The 13,944-nt window shown below is 35.9% G+C and overlaps 2 protein-coding genes across 3 annotated transcripts; one reads left to right on the forward strand and one right to left on the reverse strand.

Moving 5' to 3' along the window:
* Window positions 1-1,966: 1,966 nt before the first annotated feature.
* On the reverse strand, window positions 1,967-7,115 carry bub1bb (BUB1 mitotic checkpoint serine/threonine kinase Bb). Of its 2 annotated transcripts, none has more exons than XM_028438238.1 (9): window positions 6,971-7,096; window positions 5,372-5,530; window positions 5,202-5,261; window positions 4,973-5,117; window positions 3,613-3,809; window positions 3,367-3,530; window positions 2,881-3,074; window positions 2,655-2,755; window positions 1,967-2,530 (listed from the first exon to the last, which is right to left on the reverse strand). In XM_028438238.1, exons 2-9 carry the CDS (start codon window positions 5,512-5,514, stop codon window positions 2,254-2,256), a joined length of 1,281 nt encoding a protein of 426 aa, XP_028294039.1. In that variant the 5' UTR covers window positions 5,515-5,530; window positions 6,971-7,096; the 3' UTR covers window positions 1,967-2,253. The 2 variants fall into 2 exon arrangements, with proteins under 2 accessions (XP_028294039.1, XP_028294038.1); XM_028438237.1 differs by having other exon boundaries at window positions 1,977-2,530; window positions 5,372-5,534; window positions 6,971-7,115.
* zfyve19 (zinc finger, FYVE domain containing 19) lies at window positions 7,110-13,794 on the forward strand. The gene is made up of 11 exons (XM_028438236.1): window positions 7,110-7,334; window positions 7,418-7,539; window positions 9,701-9,754; window positions 9,837-10,003; window positions 10,119-10,261; window positions 10,384-10,492; window positions 10,626-10,844; window positions 10,956-11,032; window positions 11,154-11,255; window positions 11,880-12,046; window positions 13,092-13,794. Exons 1-11 carry the CDS (start codon window positions 7,263-7,265, stop codon window positions 13,168-13,170), a joined length of 1,311 nt encoding a protein of 436 aa, XP_028294037.1. The 5' UTR covers window positions 7,110-7,262; the 3' UTR covers window positions 13,171-13,794.
* Window positions 13,795-13,944: the final 150 nt, after the last annotated feature.

Genomic DNA, 13,944 nt, shown 5'->3' on the forward strand with positions numbered 1-13,944 from the left:
TAACAACAAAAATCATAGGTTTGTTTTAGGTCAATTTTGAAAAAAGTTTACACTAAACCAGTCAGAAATCTCATTCCTATTATTTTTGGGAGACTGAAAAAGTAGCGCTTGGTGCATTGCCAGGCACAAATCCCATGGTTATATTGTGCATCAAAGAGGGCAATAAATAACAGCAGCCTCACAGACCAAATATAACAGCTGATGAGCTGTTCCCAGTCTGCTCCTGGACTAAGCATTTGAGTTCTGTTTGTATCATTTTCATGTCATAGAGTATCTCGTCCCATCCGTCTTTGTTGTCCCTTTGTCCTCTGGGTTAGGATGCATTTTCTGTTTTAAGAAAATTAATCAATTGATTTTGTTAAGGGACAGTCACATTGAAAGAATTGTATTTTAGTTACAATAATTTTCTTAATAGTCAAAAACAAGGCTAGAAACCCAAAAGTTATCAGAAGCAAAAAAAATCTAAAGTAGATGATAAATGCTGTTTTAAATTTAAATTTATTTCACCACAAAAACAAAGCATCTCAAACTAATTTACATTTGCTTTAATGCAGAAGCCATGTTGGTCCTGTTAGGAAAAGTTACTGTTAGTAGGATTCACCATAATCTGTATTATCTCAACTTTGCAAGGATTTTGACTGAAGCATAATGCTGCTTCCTCTAGCTTGCCTTCTTTCCATAATTCATGAGAAATCATCATTATGGAGCACTCCTCTACAGGTTGGGCTAAAAACAATAAATAAATGTAGGGTTGAGCAGATTCATGTTTTCTCAGTTGCTTATTTACAACGCATAAGGAATGATTTCTGATTGTAGTGCCAGGGTCTAACATGTCTTTTTTTTTTTTTTTTTACAGTAAACATACATCAGACCAAAGTGATTCTCTAAGGGCATGTTTGCAGCACATTATAGAAAAGCATCCTGCTTGTTGCAGCCCTCCAGAGCAAGGTGAGCAAGATTTATGGATTTTCTATCAAGTGCTATACGAGTCACTTGCTTCTTGTTTTTAACGGACAAGGTTTTAATAACTTACTCCAATCTGCAATAGAGGATGTGTTAAAGGGCAGTTGCAGTGTTATTGTAATGCCTAAAATCACTTTATTTCAGTGTTATTTGGTACCAGGGCTGAAATTTTAAAATGGGACGTAAAATGGCTCAGCACTTAGGTGAGGTTAGCTGACGCCATCAATTTTCTGGTGTGGGATTGACGGCTGTTATTCTCCCGATTCACATTTTTAAAAAAAATGGCGATACACGAGGACTGTACGGTAATTTGTAACTGCATTCTCCTGCCTGTAGCATCAGTGAGCCACCCATTTATTCATCAAAGTCTGACTTGTCTCTGTGGTTTGTGGAGTCCAACATATTATCATTAAAGCACATCACTTTTTGGCAAACCACTACTGGATAATAACTATCAGAAGATGCAGAGTAGATTTAAATCTCACACAGTGTGCTTCAGATGTTATGAGGCACATTAGGGGATTTAAGTAAATAGAAAAGTATATTACATGAAGTCTTTGGGTAGAAAATGTAGTTTTTTGTTGATTCCTTAAAGCTGCAGTGAATCCAAACACTACTATTTCTCTTGAACACTAAGGGGTTAAAATAATCTGAGTTTTTTCACCACTTCTCAGAGTATCTGGCAACCATGGACCTTATCTTTCATTTGCACATTTACTTTGTGTAGTCTTGGTTCTTTTTTCTGCACATGTGTATGATTATTGGTGTTTTTTTTTAATATGCTGTTCTAATCACCCCTCTGGGATTAATAAAGTTTTTTTCTAAATCCCTGGATAATTGTTTTCCCTCAGCTGGTAATTGCAATAAAACAAACCTGTTTTAAGTCTAAAAAAAAAAATAAAATCACACATTCTATCATGTTTATTGTACATCAAAGAGCCAAATGAAAGATGTGCTACAACTATGATGTAAAGGCCAGCAGTAATGTTTCACTGATTCATTGGGTACTTTAAGTAAACACCTTTGTTTATTCTGGACTAACGGAAGAAAAATGTGACTGTTCAAACAACAAAACAGAGAAGATGTTAAGGAAGACAGACACGGGTTTGGATCAAAACAGTGTAAAGCAACTGTCTCAATTATCTTACACATTTGGTTCAAAGAAATGTAAGTTCCCAATGTTAAAGTAAGGCTCGAAGAAAAACGAACATCTACTTCGTAACAGAAATATTGGGATACGATAGTCACAGGTAAAAGAAACATACATGTATAAAACAAGAGTCCCGTGGCTCAATTTTCTGGACTGGCTGAACTCTGAACTGTTGACGTACGGATGTCCTGTGCCAATTTTTTAAAGTAGCGCTCAGCACGCAGTTCTTCAAAGCAGAACTCTGCAGCGCCGCTGAGCAGCAGCTCTTTACAGTACATGCTCTGCTCTGGTGGCTTTCCTGCTTCTGTTTCCCTCCGCTGCTGATGGTCCTGTAGCCGCTTTAGAGGCGTCTCCTCCCTGGTCGGTTTGCGTGCTGATAAAACGGTGTTTACTGATGGGTTGATCTTACAGGGAGTCCTGAGATTACAATGCAATGATGCAATGAGTTAAAAATGGCAACACACTGTGTGCACAGCATCAAAGCTGTTGATTTTGTACATGAGGTAAACCATAATTAGATATTTATTCCGTTTCCACTCACATTGTTGGAGGCTGGTCCGACTCCTCTACGAATGGTTGGAAGGTGGCCTTTGGAGGGGGTGGAGCCATAACAACATTTCCAAATTTCGATTTTGGAGGCATCTATTACAAGAAAAACACAATATCACCCATATTGGATTACAAAGCAGACATTTTAGGGAAGAAAAAAATAAACAAATAAAATAAAAATGACATTTTATTCAACTAATGAGTTTGTTCTCTCATACCTTCACATCACACCATTTCTCCGGCCTCTGCTCGTTCTCCTTTGCTTTTGAGGTTGGAGGAGCCCTCCACGACTCCAACTTGGACTGGGATGGAACTGGGCTTTGAGCTTTGTTCTCATCAAAAATCACCAACTGACTGTTTGAAGTGTTGTTGCGAAGCGGTGCGCCGTGTGATTGCAGGCCTCCTGAAACACCTGTTTAAAAACCATTCAAAATGAATCATAAAGTTTTATGAATGCTTTTTATGCTGTTTTAAAATGCGACTATTTTTATTGTACAAATGTTGATAGATTTTGTTTTTAGGGTGACTTTTGACAGATGTCCAGGGACAGCAGCTGAAAAATAGCCATTAGGCCACCTCTGGGACATTTACTGTAATTTTAATGAATATACATTGTCCCTGACAAATGAACAAAGAAAAAATAAAATTTAAATAAATTCCCTTAAATGAAACAATGGGAAACATAGGATTTGTGTTGTGCTTACATCTGATGGCTGCTCCTGTTCTCTTAATGGGAGCGATGGCCTTTTTCTTTCCTCTGTGTTTGAGGTCAACCAAAGAAACTCTTTCTGGCTGTTTGGACTCATCGTCACTACTGTCCTCCACGATGTTCATCAGGGCATGTCGGGACGCCCGTGCTTGGAGAGCCCTAAAAAGGAATACAGGAAAATTATGATTGAAACCGAAGCAGTAACTTGTTATTCCTCATTTGTCTGTGAAGGAACTCTTACTTGTGAAACTGGAGGAGTTTATCTCGTGGCTCAGCAAACTGCTTGAAGCCCTCCTGATAAACATGGTCCGCCTGTCGATAATTACCCTGATTCTCGTACTCCTCGGACCAGGCGATGTAAAGGGATGCCAGGGTGACTCCTATTCCTTGAGCTTGCATGTATCTGTAAATGTCAAGGGGCTCCAGATTGCTCGCTGCCTGAGAATTTAGAAAACATTGTTCAACACAGCGTCAGTTTGGAAATATAACAGCCAGATTTGGAGTCAATTACATTTTTCAGTTACAATTCAACTTCGATTACAGTGACATATTTTTTCCAATTACAATTATTTTCTAACCTCAGAAAGTCAGTTACACGTACATTCTCAATGACTAAAGTTCAATTACAATTACTGAGCCTGAAATAAACAACCTAATAAAAGTTAACATTCCTCTTGTGTTAGCTTTCTGTTAGCATCTATTGTGATAATGAGTCCTAAATCAGCCGTAAAATACACTAAAAACAAATATCTATCCTATCTATAGGGTACCTTGTTAGGCTTCCTAATCAATGAAAAATACAGGTTTTAATCTTTTTGGTGTGGGTGTCTGAGCCTTTTTTGTGTCAGTATACCCCTCGATTTCAATTTTTTTTTTTAAATGGGAAAACTTGATGTGAAACATTTTAATAATTAACTCCATATGTGTAGAACTGAACATAGAACTATAACATCATTCCCCACGTTGGCGTTAAATTATAATTGGTAATTTTTATAGAAATTACACTTAAAAAGTGAATTATCTAAACTCAATTACAATTTCATTACTTCATTACATACATCATTTTTATTTTAAACTTATAATTACGCCATAATTTGTGTACGAGTTTATGGAATAAGATTCTGGAACAGTTTGCCAATGGAAATTAAAGAGTGTACAGATATTAAGAAATTTAAAAGAAAATATCCGTACGTCGTATGACAATTTTGAAAGTATGTAATTTTTTGTGTATTTAATATAAGTCAAATATGATATGACAAAATTAATTTATTAACAGCAGCAATGGCTGGAAAATAGAAGGCTGAAAATTGTAAAACTGTAATGTAGGAAAAGGGGTGGGACTAATAAGTTTATACTTCCACCCACTCCCTTTCGAACACAGAAAGCATGTGTATGCAGTAATATACGTCATTGTTTTTGGTTTTTTTCTGCGTCAAATCTTTAATTTATTGTAATATTGTTTTTTGTTTTATTCCATTTGTTTGAAATAAAACAGTATATCAAGATCAATAATTGTAATTAACTAATCAACTACAAGATTACAATTACAATTCACCCCAACCCTGATAATAACAGACCTAACAACGAGATATTGCACCTACAAATTTGATCCACAGGTCAACGTAGCGAGGGTCGTTGTAGTATTTCTTTTCCTCTGTGAATTTGCCCACAACCCGCTCCAGCAGAGTGGACAGATTGCTCTCCTTCCCTCCCTGTGGGAACGTTTCTTCCGTCCATTTGATGTAGCTGTAAAAACACAAGCAGGTGAGGATTAGAGAGAATTAGGAACAGCCCTCATGATACACTTGACAGTCGACTTATTTCTCTTACCGATCCCAAACACCAAGTGGATCGTCGCCATCGTACATGCGCAGCTCCGATTCAAACGCTCTGTGGAAAACAAACTATTACTCAAAGCGCTGTTCATTCTGTAATGACTATAGTGGAAGTTTTTAGGAGATTTAGGAGCTGTGTAAGGTTTTATAAAGAATCCTTCATACTGTCTCTGTTGATTGACTGCCGCGGTGGCTCCTTCTTGTTGTTGACTCAGAGCTTGATGTAAGGCAGAGATGGCTCTGCCACGCCTCAGTGGTTGGATGTTTTCTTTGCTTAGTTCCCATTCCGCTTCTCCTTCTGCCATCATTAAAGCTGAAAAGCTACTGCCTTCAACAAGATGACAAAAGTTAAATAATTATCTTTCTGTCCATCCTGAATTTTGACCCTCCCAGACAGGGCTGGTAAAATAGAATATAAACGTTTCAGTATATTTCTACTTTCCTGTTTGGTTTTACGAGTCAGTAACACAAATCTTAAAACCAAAGAACACAATGTGCAAACAACACAACAGAATTATATAGAATAGAACAATAATTTAAATAATAAATATGGGCAGAACAGAAGATTAGCAGGTATAGCTACAGATTTTTAATATGAATATTCAATTAGGAGAAAACATGTACAATGATTGTAAAAGGTGTATTTCACATTTATTATACCTTTTTAAATTATTACAAAAAATAAAATAAAATTGGGAAGTGCAATTTGGTGCCCCTTCTGCAGATGACGCCCTAGGCGGCCGCCTGTGTTGCCTGTCGGGAAGGCCGGCCCTGCCCCCAGACAAGAGGTGTGACCACACCCCTTCTGAGGTGGATTAGTTTAGGTCCTTTAACTTTCTCACCCGTGAAATGTAAATACACATTACACAAACAATCTCACTCCCAGATTGAAAAACCAAGGGTTGTGCACGAATGCATTTATGTATGAACGGGACACAACACATTTATTGGATTGAGTGTGTGTGCGCATGTTGAAAATTGTTGATTATTACTGCTGCATCAGGGTCATTGGTATATTTCACATCCTCTAATTTGGAAACACGATAACAACATACAGCATATTTAATAGAATATATATATAAAACTCTCAGGACAGTTTATTTAACCGTATTTACAGTATGAATATAAATTCCCACGCTTATAAACCAACCATTTATAGAATTATATTGAAATGAATGTGTCTGCAAAGAGTAAAAGGTCACAGCACACAGACAATGCTGTTACGCATTCATGCTTTAATTATTTTAAGGTAGGGCAACTTATGTATAAATAGTAACTGATTTATTTTTTTTAACAATGTCTTAATTTGAAGGTGATAGAACAATGGGAGGCAAGATGCATTAAATGGCTTTAGTGCATGCTATTTACAATATCAGAGAATATTTTCCCAGTTAAACCCTTAAAAAAGATATGCAGTGTGTTTGTTTCGATTGGCCTACGATGGTCTATATGTTTTTAGTGAATTATATTTACAGGAAACCAACCTTGATGCTGCGCATGCGCGATTTTAACTAATGACGCTTTGTGAAGCGCAATAAAGCGTTTTGTAGTCCGATTATCATCCTTGCATAATAAATATATAATAAGAACATAATGGAGTGCAAAGGCAATAAGTAGTGCACATTCTGGCTAACCAAATTTCAACGTTAGGACGAACACAATGTCACAATGCAGACTGTACTCGCATATTTTATGTAGTCATTATCAAAAATACATGAGAGAATTTGATATGTATAAAACCTGTTTTTCTATTATTTTTTTTACCGTTTCTTGTCGTCTTTAGTCCTTTTATGAGGGTTTTCCGAGACACACAGTCTGAACAGGTCGAGCGGTTAGCGTTTAAACGAGGCACGCGAGAGCGTTTAGAGGAAGCTGATTGGACAGAGCAGAAACCGGAAACTACACAAAATCTCGTTCTATGGCTTCCGGTTGGCTTCCTTGTTTTGATATCGAGATTCCCAACGTGAAGAAGAAAGCAGATGCCAACTTTCTAAGCACGGAGGCTGTTTCCCGTTTTAATAGTATTGACTTTTGAACTTGTAACATTGATATTTGAATGCCACTGTGTACCGACATGGACAGCCGTTGTTATTGTTGTGCGTCCAAGTTTAGTCTCTTCAAGAAGGAGGTGATGTAGCTTGGTAGCATAGGCTATATGCGGTGTCAATTTGTAGGGTCGTTTTGTGTTAAATGTTGCTTGTTTCGTTGCAGCTGGGCTGTAAGAACTGTGGCCGCTCCTTCTGCTCCAGCTGTTTGACTCTCGGTGCTTTGGTGCCTCGCTGTGGAAACACTCAGCAGAAAGTCTGCAAGCAGTGCTACGATCACCTAACCAGGTAAAGACCTCTAAACACTGCATATATTTAAACTCTCACTAGTTCATTTATCTGGATCACTTTGCTAATAGCTGGTTGAGTCATACACTTAAGTGCTGGATAGCGTTTTCTGTTCTTCAGGCTGATTGCTGGGGCGTCCATTATTAGATTATAGTGATGTCTAGAGGTGTAATATGTCCTGCTCAAGTAGAAGTACTGTTGCTCGACTGAAATTGTACTCAAGTGAAAGTAAGTCATACATAAAATATTCAACGACAAGTAAAATCTAAGTCAATTAAATATTACTCAAAGTAAAAGTTACTAGTTACTGTCACCCATGTTTTTTTTTGGTAATACATCTTGCCATGGTTCCCTTGCACACAGTAAACATCTCATGTATTAACATAAAAAAGGAAATGCAAAATCTTTCACAATTGGAACTTAATAAATTTTCCACAAAGGCACCTGTATAAAATAAAATAATAATTCATTCATTTCAAAATAGAAAAAAATTAGGCTCCAAGTATAGCTTTTATGAAGTGTAAAACTTTCATTTTTTTGTAGTTTCACAATGCCTATTGATCATTTCAAAAATAAAAATTATAATTTACTCAGTAACGGTTAGGTCTAGAAATTTGGGGTGTCCCGATCCGATATTGATATCAGATATCGGTCCGATATCAGCCAGAAAACGAATATTGGATTTGATCAGACTGCACCTAAAATCTTCGATATATATTATGTTATATCTATTCAATTGTAGAATATTGTAGATATTATGTTGAAGGTTAAAATGTATGTAACCAATTGGTTAATAATAAATGGGTCAGTTTTTCTCATCTCCTACTGTTGCTGACTATTGTTCTCTGCTTGAGTAACATCACTTGATCAAGCCTTTTTCTAACATTCCACACTACAAAATAAGTCATAAAAGTATGTATGATTCGTGTTGATATCGTATCGTACCAATATCGTCATCGACCAACGCACAAGGCTACATTATCGGTATTGTATCGGAAGTGAAAAAGTTGTATCGGAACATCTCTACTAGAAATGTATAAAATTACTTCTTTTAAAACGCACTTAAGTACAAGTAAAATTACTGATTTAGAAATGTACTCAAAAAAGTGCAAGTACCAATAAAAGCAACTCAATTACAGTAATGCAAGTATTTCATCTGTTATTTTCACCTCTGGTGAAGTCGTTCTTGTGTTAAACAAAGCACTTTGAAACTTGTAATTAAAAAAAAATTAGTGGTGAATCAAAAAACACAAATTAAGCCAGGCAGAATTTTCATTTTAAGTGTATCTTAATTCTCCACATTGGCTCAGATGACAGGCCTGCAAGAGAAATCATTGTCTTAGTCTGATAATGTTTGCTTTGTTGTCAACAAACTGATAAAATGTTATTGTCATGGTCGTCAAACAGATTTACTATTTAATCCTTGGAAGAGAAAATGAATCTTTGCTTTTTACATATAACCATCCACTCTTTCATGCCTGTTTCTTGCCTTTTTAATTGATTTTCTTTCTTTTTTTCTGATTTATATTTCTGTTTTGATCACTGTATCGCTGTTGTTATTTCAACTACCTGTGAAGTGTCAGGAAAAGCGCTTTTAAATAAAATTGATTATTATTATTATTATTATTATTATTATTATTATTATTAAGTGTCCTATGTTCCTTGTCCTGTATGTAATCCTTTTGTATATTGTTTTGTGTTTTACCTTGTTTTATTGTGAGTTTTCTTGTTTTTTTTTTACATCAGCCTGTCGGAGGACAACAGCCTATGGCTATAATCTGACATATTTACATTTGTTGGATGTTCATTGATATTTACTGTCCCGACTTAAATAAATAGACGTTTACACAAGGACCGGGCACCACAGTATACCAATTTTAAGATGAATAATATATTGGAAATAAATCTATAACAAGTTGTTTTTTTTAATTCCTTGTTGCTGCTTTAAGGCAACATGAAATACTGTTTTTGAATCTCTAATTTATCAAAACATGTAAAGCTAATTGTTTTTGCCTTGTGTATGAAATGTATTATACAATTAAAATGTTTTTGTCTTGCCTTATTTACATAAAATCCTGTCTGTTAAAAATACCTCAACAGAATTATTAAACCACAGTTTAATCATACTCACTCACCTGTTATTTAACTTTTCATTTTCTAGTGGCGTGTCTCCAAACAACGCTGGACGATGGTCACCACCGGAAAATTACAAGAAGTCTGTTCACAATGGAATTCTTTTAAAATTATGTATCATCAAAATAGCTGTGTTATGTCTAATAAATATTTGTTCTTCACAGACGAGTTGCAGCTTTGGAGGCGAAACAGCAGGGGCAGCTCACACAGCCTGGTTTACAGGAGGGGCCTAGAAACACCAAAGGAGGCAATTCATCATCTAAAGGCCTTAGTCAAGAAGATCAGTTGATTGCTGCAAGACTTCAGAAGCTCAAAGAGGACAATATAGCAAGTAATAATAATAATAGGTTTCACCAGTCACCTTTTTAGCATTTTGTGGCAAATACAGCAATCTTGCTTTTTCATTTACATCAAAGGTATTCTCAATGTTTGATTCTAAAATGTAGAGTCTGTTCCCTCTGAGAGAGAGATTGAATCTCGCCTTGCTGCTTTAAAAACTCCCAGTCAGCCAGTGGCCTCCACTACGGAGATGGAGGCGCGACTGGCAGCTCTACGCGGTCAGCCTCCTCCCTCTCAAGCTGCTCCACCTGTAAGTTAAGTCCTTTTTCTTCCATCTTTGCATATATATGTATATAGTGATTGGCTTTACACAAGCCAATCACTGTTATTTTGAAACTGTGTGTTTTTAGTATCATGTTCTTGTGTGTAAAGGTTCATCAGCCTCCAGACAGGCGCACTCAGACTGAACAAGCTAATGATTTATTAACTCAGATGGAAGATGAGGTTGCCATTGACAACCGACACTCAAATCCCAAAAGCGGTAAGAAATCACTCATTTGATTTTTTTTGGTTTCCACAATTTTTAGAACAGCCTCATTGCAGTTTTTATTGTAATAAGAATTATAGAATACAAATTCATCTGTTGCCTTATTTGATGTGTTTTTTTCATAAAGGTGTGGATGATCATATGAATGACCTCAACAAAAAGGAGGGGCTATCACTGGATGAGAATCTAGAGCAGAACCAGGATGACGTGAACCAGATGGAAGCAGAGAAAGACCGTCTTCTTGAAGAGGCGATGACGGAGCTGAAAACTGAATCTCATTCCCAGGATCAGATCCTCCACATGGCCAAGAGACTGGCTCTGCTGAAAGGGCAAGACCCGGAGAAAAGTATTAAACGCATAGATTGCCCCGTGTCTCACCCACAACATTCTAGTCACTATCTCACAAATCATGAAGTGGTTGCCCATTGTGAGTTGTTGTTGTTTTTTTATTTTTAAGTTACAATGAAAGACTTCCAGCATCCTGACAGCGAAGAGGAGACTGAGGAAGAAGCGGTGAAAAGAGTTTTAAAACAGGTAAACCATGAACCAGCTGGACCAGTTAGCCACCAGGGGCTGCTGTTCGTTCATATTCGTCATTTGTTCTGCAAATTTCAAACACTACCACAAGTTAATATTGTTTTAATTTTCCCTCCAGCTTTCAGAGGAAGCTGCAATGGACGAGGCCAGTGGCTACAACATACCTTTAGAGAAGAGTGGCCCTAAGAACACTGAAAGAAAAAAACACTCTAAGAAACAGGTACTAAAGGAACTCTAAATGTAGTTTAATGTTCTTTTAAGCCAGTGTTTTTCAACCTTGGGGTCACCCGGAATTCAAATGGGGTCTCATGAAATGTCTAGTAAATGATTGAAAAAAAAAATAATTCTAATTAAAATGATATTTAGTAATTTATCTTATTCTTTTTCTAATTTAAACACCACGCCCAATTTCAAACAACTGTATTCTGTACTTTCACTTCCTCAAACATAAATCTAGTTAAAATAAATACAGTATAAAAATTAGACAGTCGCAATATAATTAATAACAAAAATTCAAAACTATATTTTTGTATCTTTAAAAAAAAATACGATTCTTTTTCAAATTAAAACACCATACTCAATTTCAAACAACTGTATTTTATACTTTCACTTCCTCAAATATAAATCTAGTTTAAAAAAAATAAAAACAGTATAAAAATATCTGAGTTGGCACATCTCATTATAATGCTGCTCGTAATATCGCAAACATATTAAAAAATAAAGTATCTGGGGTCGCCAGAAATTAGTGATATCAAAATAAAGTCATGATCCAAATTGGGAATCAGTGTTTTAAGCTTTTTTTTGTGTATATATCAAATTCCTGTGTATGATGTATCTTTTACAGCCTGCCACTTCTTCATCCAAGAGCAGAGCGTTACCAGCTGCTGTGACCCATCAGTCCTCTGACAGTGATGATGATGATGAGCTTCCTTGGTGCTGCATTTGCAACAGGGACGCCACCCTCCGCTGTCACAGCTGTGATGATGACCTATACTGCAACCGCTGCTTCAGGTAGCATCATCGCATAGATTATGTTAAATAATCAGAATAAGAATTTATGGTATTGGTCAGGGTTGGTGTCAATTATAATTGTAATCACGTAATTGATAATTCATTACAATTATGGCATAATTATCATTGTAATTGTAAAAATCTGTTGCTGTCATAGCCGTAATTAAATTGTAATGTAGTTCAGATAATTCACTTTAACTGTAATTGCCATGAAATTTATATCAAAAATGTCAATTATACTTTAACGCAAAACTGGGGAACCATGTTACAGTTTTTCCACATTTTATCATTTAAAAAATTGAAATCAAGGGGTATAAGGTCACAAAAAAGGCTCAGACGTCCACACCAACAATATTAAAACCTATATTATCATTGATTAGGAAGCCTAACAAGGTAACCAATAGATAGTTATGAAATTAAATAATATATATTTATTTTTAGTGTATTTCAGCTGATTTAGGATCTGTTGTCATAAGAGATGCTAACAGAAAGCCAACACAAGAGTAAGGTTAACTTTTATTAGGCTATTTATTTCAGGCTCAGTAATTGTAATTGAGAATGTAATTGACTTTCTGAGGATAGAAAATAATTCTAATTAATTGTATTTGGAAAAAATGCAGCTCACTGTAGGAGGACTTGAATTGTAATTGAACATAAGTAAACGTAATTGTTAGTTTTTCGTTTAATTGAGTTGTAATTTACAGTTTTTAATTTCCAAATTTCCATGTCAATTACATACTGTAGTCAATTATCTGAACAGAAATGTAATTATGATTATGCAAAAGTTTTTTCAATGACAATTGTCTTGATTGTAATTAATTATAAATTACACAATTACAATTATAATTGACCCCAACCCTGGTCTTGGGTCATGTGAGCGCCTTGAATGGAAATCGTTATCTGTGAGAAACAGATGGAATTTGTACCCTGACCCAGATAAATGCTCAGTATCTGCTGCCATACTGTCAGGCAGCATATAAATGAATAAATAATACAAAACAGTAAATAATACATTTATATTAATTATCAATCCATGTTTCCGCAGGGAAGGACATGATAAATATGACAGGAAGGAGCATCGCACCAGTAACTACACAGCACCAAAGAAGAAGAAGAAGACATGATTTAGGAACAGAGCTGCAGGTGTTTACTGTAAATCATCATCATCATCGTTCTACCTTTTAGCCTTAAGTGACCTGTTATTAATCCTAACACATGGTCTTAGAAAATGTCAACGACACTATACAAGCCAACATGTAACAAGATTTGATTAAAGGACACGAGCACTGATTTTGGTGTATTTAGCATTAAATAAGAGCTTTTGCTTTACATTTTTACAGTAGAGCATGTATAAATGTTTTAATTACAGCTTAATTTGTGAAATCAATTGCAGAGGAGATTGAAAACTTTTTTAATTGTAGAAAAAATGTTTCAACTTGCCAAGGAGCATAACATTGTTTTTGTTGTTTTTCCTATGTCTTCAAACGGCTCATTTTAGGCGCCTTCGCACTCGTCATTATATGACATAGACACATGGTGAGTTCAGCTGGAATAATGTGTAATCACAGACTGCTGTCAGAACTTGACAGAAGAGGCACAGACAAGTCTGTCTAAAAGGATTACTGCAGGCTTTGTTTCCCCTTTGACAGCCATTGCAATCACACTATGTAATCTATGTTTGGCTACCAGCGGTGGCTTCATTCTTCTGTTTATGCCATTTTTTCTGAGTATTAAAATAGATCAATCTCTTCTAGTTGTATTTTTAACATCAAGGACTTTTTTGGCATCAAAAACATAATTATGTGACTAAATTATCTCAGTCTTATGTAATGAATAGTTTGTTGTCAGGGATGAGACATTGGAGGTGGAGGAGAAACAATACAAGGTATAATGGAGCC

This window comes from Gouania willdenowi, chromosome 22 (assembly GCF_900634775.1).
Source record: "Gouania willdenowi chromosome 22, fGouWil2.1, whole genome shotgun sequence".
In the NCBI taxonomy this organism is placed as follows: Eukaryota; Metazoa; Chordata; class Actinopteri; order Blenniiformes; family Gobiesocidae; genus Gouania; species Gouania willdenowi.